At 55.3% G+C, this 9816-nt stretch overlaps 1 protein-coding gene across 1 annotated transcript in view; it reads left to right on the top strand.

Moving 5' to 3' along the window:
* The window catches only part of DCDC2 (doublecortin domain containing 2), a 63867-nt gene that overhangs the window by 47784 nt on the left and 6267 nt on the right, over window positions 1–9816 (top strand). Inside the window, exon 8 of the mRNA XM_006145113.1 lies at window positions 650–750. Coding sequence (XP_006145175.1) covers window positions 650–750 — 101 coding nt within the window. The remainder of the gene's footprint in view (window positions 1–649; window positions 751–9816) is intronic.

The raw sequence follows: 9816 nt of genomic DNA, 5'->3' as shown, positions 1-9816 counted from the left end.
GCCTCTGGGGGGGCGGCTACAGCTCGGGCCCGTCTCGAGGCCGGGAGACAGAACGGCAGAGGGTCCTGGGATCCTTTGATTACCGACGCGGTGAGAGAAGGCCGAGCGGAGGCCTTCCTTCAAACATGGAAAGTGGCCCTAGGGCTTTCCAGGGCAGAGGACGTGGAAGGTGCTTAGCCCGGCGTCCAGAGATCCGGGGCCGTCCGATAGCTACAGACTTCACATCACAGGTTGCCAGACCCTGTGCAAATCTGCGGAGTGAGTGACATTGGTGTGCGTGCATGAGGGAGGCAGAAAGTCACCTCCACTGTCGCAGGGCAGCGTTTTCCGCATTACCCTGAATAGAACGATTCCACCCACCACACCGGGGCATGCGGCTCTCTAAGGAGCAGCCACTGCCCGCCAGCGCCCTGCGGGGTTGCAGTCAGGTCAGGAGCCACCGCGCTAGGAGGCCTCTGGGCCGGGGCTCTGCTCTGCCAGGTCCAGCCTGGCCTGGGCCCGACAAAGGGGCAGAACTGGGGCAGCGGGCTCTAGCTGTGACCACAGAAAGGGAGCCGGGGAATCCATCCTGTCCTCTGTAGTTCCAGCACGCAGCCACACGGTGTCACCATCGGATTTCGATCTTCACTGTGTTCTTCTCCAATGACAGATGAGGGTGTCTTCAAAGCTGGAGCGGAGAGGTCAGAGACGCGGGGGGCAGCGGAAGTCCAGGAAGACGAAGACACTCAGGTCGAGGTCCCAGTGGATCAGGTAACCCCCTCACCTGTGGAACGCGTGCACAGCATCGAGCGTGCTTTCCTGCCAGGGTCTGTTTCCTGCCCCATTCTGTCCCTGTGTGCGTACCAGCTAAGTCATCTCGGGCACTCTGCAGCTGCACGGCCTTAAACACAGCAGAGCCTCCTGGGTCTGCTGTCCTCGGCCCTCCGTCCACGGCTCCACCGACTCCCGTCTTGCGGTTCCTGTCCTCGTAGTCCTCGGAACCCTGTGGGCTCATGTCTTTTCAAACTGCCTTTACCGAGGCACCAGAGGGAGCTGGGAGGAAAACCAAGCCGCGTGTAAGCGCAGTGTGCTCACACGGGTCCTCAGAGCAGAATGAGCTGTTCTCTTGGTGTCTACACTAGGGAGGGCACTGCCAGGTGTCCTGTGAGAGGGCCCTTGGATGGCTGACTTTCTTTCGGAAGGCCTGGACTCCAGTTCCCACAGGCTGCAGGGATCCTATATTTGGGACCAGCAGTTAGTGTAATGGCTATGTTGCTGCACTCCCATGTAGGTGGTTTCAACTCATACCAGGCGCGTGTGCGTGCGTGCTCAAGATCCCGAGAGGAGAGTGGAGGAGCAGTGATTGTGGTGTGGCCACCCCCTGGGGGGTGATTTCTTGCTTTCTGCCTCTCTGTCTCTCTCTGTCTTTCTGGCGAGCGCACATGCCCTATAGCTAAAACCTCTCTAAAAAATTTATTTAACTTCACTTACTTATTTATTATTACTCTTCAATTTGATGAGAGAGAGCAAGGGGAGAGAGAGTGAGACAGAGGGGGAGAGAGAGAGAAAGAGAGAGAGTGAGACAGAGGGAGAGAGAGAGAGACAGAGAGAGAGAAAACAAGCTGCCTGTTCCGGGATTTGAACCATGGTTGGCCATGTGGGAGTCCATCGCCCCAATCACCACGTTGTCAGCCAGCCCCTTTCTTACCTATGATAAAGGTGCGGAAAGGTAAAGGAGGCGCCTCCCTCTGGCCAGACTCCAACCCGACCCCAGCGAGCAGCCTGCCCAGTAGAACTGGGACGTGTTTAGAAGCAGAGGGAGCCTGGTCCGAACGCCTCGTCCTGCCCCTCCCCACCGAGTGGCAGCTGTTGGAGGGAGAGCCAGCACAGGAGCCTGGGGACTTGGCCTCCTGGACCCCTCGGGACGGCAGCGAGGGCCAGGGCTTCCAAGGATCCGTGTGCGGGAACACGTCTGCCTGAGCAGGGCCGCTCTGCCCTGACTGTCCCTGAGCCGAGAGGCACTGGTCCCAGGCGTTCCCCGTCCTGGTTCCGAGCCGCGTCCTCCAGTGAGCCGGCCTCCCGCTGGAGCTGTGTGGGGGCGAGGTCGGCTTTAACGGCTCTGTGGCCCGTTCTTGGCTCTGATCAGTTCGTGGGAATGGTTAAACCGGCACACGCAGCCCCCGGGGGTTTTTGGTGTACACGAAAGGAAGTCAACATTGACTTCTAACGGGAGGAGACATGTTGGGAATCCCTTCCCCACCAGTTACCGGTGTCCTCTAAACAAGTTTCCGGGTTGGTGTTGCGTGGCCGCCTGCGGCTGAGTGCGCCTGGGAGTGGGGACGGCTCCCAGAAGGCGGTGGCGGACTCTTCCCTCCCTCCCGGCTGCACCACAGGCTTGATCTCAGCATAACCACCCGGGGGTAGGTCTCTGTGACTTCAAACCACGTGGAAACGCTTTGCCTTCCCCTCCCGTGAAAGCACGCCTCTCCCTAAGCTGAAAAGGAGCGGAACTTCGCTGTCCCAAGAAATGGGAACCGATCGTTTCAAAACGCCTCATTCAGCTTGGGTAGGAGATGAGTTGTTTCCACGTTAACAGAAGTGAAAACAAGCGCGATAACTCGTGTACTTTCCACACCCGCACCTGGACTCCGCCGCGAATCCACAGAGACAGCGCTCCCCACCCGTGACAACCCACTCACTTGCCCGCATCTCGTGTGGGGCGAGCGTCACATGGGGCCGCGGCCCCCGAGGGGTCTTTTCATCTTTGCCGGCTCTGCTCTCCAGTCAGAGGTCTGTGTGTCAGAGAAGGGCTGGCAGGCGGGGACTCAGGGGTGGTGGCACCTCAACGACACAGTGCCAGCTGGTGCCTTATTTCAGGGAGCCAAGGTGTCCAGCGTTGACCCACACCCTTCAGGAATCCTGAAACAGGTACAGGAGACCCCGCACCTCCTCCCAGAGCTGGTCAGAGGGCACCCGAGCTTGTCTTTGGAGGTTGGAGTGGCCGCAGGTTTTTAAGGTCGGGAGGGACGCGGGCCGGGGGCCGGCCGCGCTCCACACTCCGGCTCCGGCTCCTTGGTCTCTGTACCCCGCTGCCTTCCCTCACCAGGCAGGGCAGGGCTGCCCCGTTGCCCTGGTGCCTGCAGCTATTCCCGTCTCCTCCGGGACAGCTCTGCCTTGTCTTACAATCAGGCCTTTGTTAGAATGTCGGTTACGAAGTACAGGGCGAGATGCACGGACGGGAACGCGGCGAAGAGCGCCCTGACTGGGGGGGTGGGCTCCGTGTGGCTTTCCTGGAAACGGTCATCCAGGCTGGTCCCCGGGCCCCCTGTCGGCGTGGCTGGCGATGGCGTGTCTTCTCTGTGTGCTGCGTGTCTGCCTGTGTGTGCCCGTGCCCTAAGCCCCTCTTCTCAACACACCAACAACCTGATTTTAATCACCTTTATCTTGTTTTTATTTTTAAATTTACTTTTAAGAGAGATTTTTGCTATCGAGCATGTGCGTTTACTGGAGAGATCAAGGGAGGCAGAGAGAGAGATCACCCCCCAGAGGGGGTGTCCATGCCGCAGGCCCTTCCCTCTCGGGATCTTGGGCACGCACACACATGTGCCGGCGTGTTTCAAGCTGCCAGGTCTGGAACTCAAATTGCAGTCAACTCCACGGGAATCCAGAGATGTAACCCCATGCCATCTGCCGGTTACCTTTAATGGCCCTTAAAGAGCCTGCTTCCAAATACAGTCCCATCTGGGGGAGCTTGGGGGCTGGGACTTGAACATGGGAACATGCGCGGGGAGGCAGGGTGGCTCAGGCCCAGAGACCGAGGAGTGCGTTTGCCCGGCCGTGGGACAGCCCGTGGGTCAGAGGGCAGCAGGTCACAGAGCCCACCTCAGGCCCCTGTCTGCAGGGAGCGCGGTCCTCCTTAGGTGTCAGTCGTACAGGAGGGCCTCATCCCGGTGCCTGGTTACCGTGGTGACCAGGGTCTAAACCACCGATGGCCACTGCCCTTCAGTAGGGACGTGGGGCTGAGTGTTGTCACCAGGGCTTTGCCCCCCTCAGCAAGTCATGTGACCTTTCCCGCGGCTCCGCCTCCCATTCTGTGGCCGGGGGACGGCCGTGCCCTCCCACAGGCGGGACCGGAGAGATGAGAGATACTGAGACGTGTCCGTGCTGCCCACGCCTGGCACTGACCGCCCTCGCCTGGCTGCCCTCGCCCTGCCGCTGCCACCAGGGACAGAGCCACGACGCCGTGGGAGCCGTCCTCGGTGGGAGCTCTGCCTGGCACTGTCTGCCCTCGCCTGGCTGCCCTCGCCCTGCCGCTGCCACCAGGGACAGAGCCACGACGCCGTGGGAGCCGTCCTCGGTGGGAGCTCTGCCTGGCACCTTTCTGTCACTTCTGAAAGTGGACAGCCAAAGAGGAAAACAAAGCCCGAAAAACAGGACCAGGGCAAGGCAGCCGGACCCCACACGGCCAACTGTGCCGTTTGGGCCTGGACCTGGCGGCTTGAGAATCACACCGAGCGGGTGTGCATGCGTGGCCACAGCCCCGTAGGAAAACGGAGAGGAGGGACCGCAGCCTCCCTGTCCCCCACGGGAGGGCCTTTCTCACTGCCCCACCCTGTCTCTCCCGTGAGTGCCCATGCCCTCCGGCAAATAAAAAAGAAAGAACGAGCAAGCCTAAAAACCTGCCGGGTGGTAAGTGTGTCGTGAAAAGGACGCACCAGGAAATACAGAAGCGGAGGGCAGACGTACCTGAGTGAGGACGGTCCGTTAGGGCCGTCTGCTGACAGCCTCGGCGGCCACGGTCGCCGTGCCAAGGACGAGGGCGAGACCGGCCGAGTGTCCCGAACTGTCTCTGTCCCCGAGAGTGAGGTTGAGAGGACGCTGCGGCCTTCATTAGCACGTCCATCCTGGGTCCCCGCCAGGCAGACTCTCAGCCTCCCTGCTCGCCGTCGGGGACGCAAGTGGTTACAGGGAACATGCCAGCGAGGACGGAGTGGTCACAGGAGGACACACTTGCTGGTGAGGACGGAGTGGTCACAGGGAACACGCTTGCTGGCGAGGACAGAGTGGTCACAGGGGACACGCACATGCCCGCACTTTCCAGTGGGCTTCCGCACGCACCTGGTCTTGCTAGTCCTCACTTCGGTCCTGAGAGGTCGTTCCTTCTATCCCCAATTCTGAGGGGACTCCATGGCCAGGCGAGAGCTCTGGCCTGAGGCCGGTGTCCGCCTCCTTTCCGCCAGCCCCGGGCCACTTCATCCCGGACAGGACAGGTGTTTGCAGCTGCCTGGGTGACTCCGCTGTGGAAGACACAGCAGACACATGTCTTGTCCTGGGTGTCCTGAGCGAGGGCCTAGGGAGGACAGCCATCCCCTGGGCCGGTGAGACTCGCTTATGCAGGGAGCGAGGCGGAGTCCAGCGCTCCAGCTCTGCAGGCCGCTCCTGCTCGGCCAGGCTCCCGCGGCCAGGCTGCTGGTTCTGGGCTGGGAGAGGCACCGGCTTCCCGCAGGAGCCCTCTGCATTGAGAGCAGAGCCAAGGGTGAGGTGGGTGCCGCAGTCGGCCCTTCCTGCCGCTTGCATTTCTTCCCACCTGAGAGCGTTGTCCGCTCTGTGTGGACACCCACCTCTGGTGGAAGAGAGGTCTCTCTCTCCCTCTGTCTCCCTCCCTCTCCGTCTCTCTCCCTCTCCCTCCCTCTCTCTCCCTCCCTCTCCCTCCCTCTCTCTCCCTCTCTCCCTCCCTCCCTCCCTCTCCCTCTCCTTCCCTCTCTCCCTCTCTCTCTCTCTCTCTCTCTCTGTCTCTCTCTCTCTCTCTCTCTAGCTAGGTTTTCTGGGTCCAATTTTGGCTTTGCCTTTTATCTTGGAAAGATTATTTAACCTCTTTACTTCAATTTCCAGACCAAAAATGGAAATTGAAACTTTTATTTATAAGGCCAGAGGTGGCATGGTGGTTAGGACACTGGATTCCCACATGGCTGACTAAAGTTCAAGTCCCAGACCCAGCGGCTTGACAATCACGCTAGGTGTTCATGTGTGCATGCCCAAGCTCCCAAAATGGGAATATAGGAGAAGTGACTGTGTGACCAATCCCCTGAGGAAGGTGCTTTCTCACTTTCCCTCCCCCTCTCTCTCTCCCTCTCTCTCTCTCCCTCTCTGTGTGTGTGTGTGTGTGTGAAGCCCAGGGTTCCTTCCGGCTGAGTTGATTGGTGTACACGCTGCAAACATCCTTAATAATTTAATGCTTTTCATTTATTCATTACAGCCGCGTTGCAGAAGTGGTTTGTTTTCTGTCCAGAATTGTACGTTGTAGTAAGAATACATTTTGTCTCAGACTCAGGATATTTTTAAGGGATTGTAAATCTTTTGACTAATGTTGCCACCTTATCTAAACTGATAGTCTGGGACTTCAGCACCAGAATCTTGCTTCCTCTAAATCTGAACTGACCAGATGCAGCCGGATTTGGTGACAGCTGAAGCCGTCGCTCTGGGGGGCCTGCTGGAAGTGCGGGGTGAGAGCAGGCTGCGCTGCTGTTAGTCGCGGTGGGAAAGCGGGGAGGGGAACGCGCCTGGGCTCAGGGCTGGTGGCTTCTTCCTTAGAGAGAGAGGAAGGTGACATGGCAACCCTCCGCAGTGAAAGGGGAAGCAAGTGTTCAGGGGCTGGGGGTACAGGAGGTGAGGCCAGGAAGTGCAGGCCCGGCGCTGGAGCGGTGCTGGAGTGAGGCACGCTACCCTGCTGCAGTTTCCAGGTGTAAGTCCGGAAGTCAGGAAGGAACTGGGCCTTTCGCGCTCAGCGGCGGTCACCTTAGGCCCAGCAAGTGCTCATCACACAGTCTCTGGGGGCGGGGCCTACACCCAGATGCCTCAACAGCTCGGTGAGTCAGGGCTTTTGTTTTTATTAATATTTTTCAATAATAAATGCTTTATACCTTTTCCCTAAAACCAAAAGTAGAGTTGTTCCGAGTGGGGTGCGGTTAGGCACAGCGAGGGCTAGAACAGTTTCTAAGAGAGCGACGTACAGAGATCCGGCCTTCAGAAATAAGGAGGGGGAATCTACACTCACCGGTCAGCGCCCTGTATGACCGGATTTCAGCACGCATCGCTCCAGGCACGTGACTGAACCGCCCTTACACGCTCCCTCGCAGACCACACCGAGCGCCTTTGATAGGAACCAGCCCCGTTGTGTTGTCAGGTTGGGGACGCTCTGCAGGCCTGTGGTTTGTGGCCACCATCCTTACAGCAGTGACTGGAAGAGCAGCAGCTCCGATGGCCACTCTCGCGTCACAGTGGGGGGCTCTCCAACATGCTTGGGGCAGACGTTCTAATTTCTCTGCATTTTTAAATGTTTGCGTATTTGTCACTCGTGTTTCATGTCACATCCAAAAAAGTCACTACCAAATCAAATTTTATGAAGATTCTATCCTAGTTTTGTCTTCAAAGAGTTTTACAGTTTTTGTTTTTTTTTAAAGAGGTTTTTGCCTTAGGGCCTATGTGCCTGTTAGAGAGAGAGGGAGACAAAGACAGTGAGAAATCACTCCCCGGGGGAATGGCCACGCCACAGTCCCTTCTCCTCCATTCTCCTCTTAGAATCATGGGCACACACACATGCACCAGGTCTGGGACTCGAACCACGGTCAGCCATGTGGGGGAGCCCAGCGACGTAACCTCTCTGCCATCTGCTGGCCCTGAGTTTTATAGCTCTAGGTCTTGCATGCAGGCCTCTGATCCGTTCTGAGTTGATTTTGTGTACGGTGTCAGGTAAGGGCCCACCTTCACTGTTTTGCGCATGTTTGTTTTTCCGGTTCCCCAGCACCATTTGCTGAACAGTCTTTCCGATTGAATGGTCACGACCCCCTTGACAAAACGTTACTTGACCATATGTGAGCATTTATTTCCGGTTTCTTGGTCCTATTCCATTTGTCTATATGTCTGTCTTTATGCCATTACCACCCTGAGTTTGACTGGTTTTGCTTTGTAGCAACTTTTGAAATCAAAAAGTGTGAATTCTGGGAGCCAGCAGTTAGCGTAATGGCTATGTCGCTGGACTCCCACGTAGTCGACCGCGGTTCGAGTCCCGGACCCGGTGGCTTAAAACTCACGCCGGGTGTGTGTGCGTGTGTGCCCAAGATCCCGAGAGGAGAATGGAGGAGAAGGGATTGTGGCGTGACCATCCCCCCTGGGGGTGATTTCTCGCTTTCTGTCTCTATGTCTCTCTCTGTCTGTCTGGCGAGCGCACGCGCCCTATAGCGGAAAAAAAAAAGTGTGAATTCTCCAGCTTTGATCTTCTTTTTTCAAGATTGTTTTGGCTATTCAAGGTCTCTTGAAATTCCATATGAATTTTAGGATGGGTTATCTATTTTTGCAAAACGTGTCACTAGGATTTTGATACTCAGTAGGTTACAATGAATTTGTAGACCACTTGGGGTAGTACTAACATCTTAATAATCCATGAACATGGGATACACTTCCACTGATTTACGTCTTCTCTAATTTCTTTCAGCCGTGTTTTACCGTGTCTGTTGCGTGAATCTTCTGCCTCCTTGGTTAAGTCAGTTCCTAAGTATTTCATTCTTTCTGAAGCTACTGTAAGAGGAATTGCTTACTTTGCACTTTGTTATTGTTCGTGTATAGAAATGCACCTGACTCCCATGTGTGAGATGTCCTCTGCTCTGTGTTGATAACGGCAGTGCCCACCTCTTCCTTGGCACACTCTCCTTTCCTTATTACTTCCAGTGTGTGTGCCTCAAGGCCTTGCTGTTCTCTGCTCTCTTTGGAGAGAGAGACAAGGAGATGGTGGGGAGATAGGAGTATGTTACTCTCTAGAAGGTTGGAGATTTTTCTCACCTTCATTCATTTCGGTCTTATATGCTACAAACCAGAAACCCTTTACCGAGCATTGGTGATCATGTTTCATAAAGCCTTTGCCTTTTCCTTCAGCGTGTCTGGCAGATCCACACGCTTCCAACCTGAGTTTCTGTCCAGCGTTTGACTTTCTAAGGGTAGCATGCTCAGGGGCAGCTGAGACTTACACTGCATTTGAACTAACACATCTGAGTGAGAATTTGAACACGGCCTCACCGTATTATTTAGTCCACACAAGGATAGACACTGTGATTTTCATAATACCAGAGGGACAGCTAGCTTTATCTTTCATTTAAAAAGTGTATCTGTGGTGTCAGGGCCAGCAGGTGGGGTGGTGGTTAAGGCACTGGACTCCCACATGGCCAACTGCGGTCTGAGTCCCAGACCTGGTGGATTGATTTCTTACTTTCTCTCTCTCTCTCTCTCATTAGCACACATACTCTATAGGAAATTAAAGATAGTAATAATAAATAACATTAAATAAACAATTATAAAAAATATTTGTGGTATCATATAACCAGGCTTAAGACTTTATTTTTGGTGAGAGATAGGAATTCATTGGCTCTAACTCTTGATGTTTGATGGAAGATAGGAATTCATTGGCTCTAACTCTTGATTTTTGGTGGAAGATAGGAATTCATTGGTTCTAACTCTTGATGTTTGATGGAAGATAGGAATTCATTGGTTCGAGCTCTTTCTGTTGTGCTCTTGCCCCTTTTTCCTTCCTGTTTTTTTTTTTTAACTTCCCAAATCTAGAGCATGATTTTAACTTTCATAAGAAGACAATTAAAAATCACTTTACAGGCATTTGGCCAGTAGAAGGGACCGCCTTCCAGAACTGGAGGAGAGGTCGGGGCTAAGTGAGTCTCAAAGCTTTGTTTTATAGAACCCAGAGGATGTGGTGGACCTGTCCCAGGTAGAGACCCGGAGGTCCCAACACATTAGGTCATGGGAGAGTCACGGGCATTTTTCTGTGCAGGAATG

This window comes from Tupaia chinensis, unplaced genomic scaffold (assembly GCF_000334495.1).
Source record: "Tupaia chinensis unplaced genomic scaffold, TupChi_1.0 Scaffold000141_1, whole genome shotgun sequence".
Classification (NCBI taxonomy): Eukaryota; Metazoa; Chordata; class Mammalia; order Scandentia; family Tupaiidae; genus Tupaia; species Tupaia belangeri.
The sequence above is the reverse complement of the archived record's forward strand: the minus strand, read 5'-3'. Positions and strand labels throughout refer to the sequence as shown.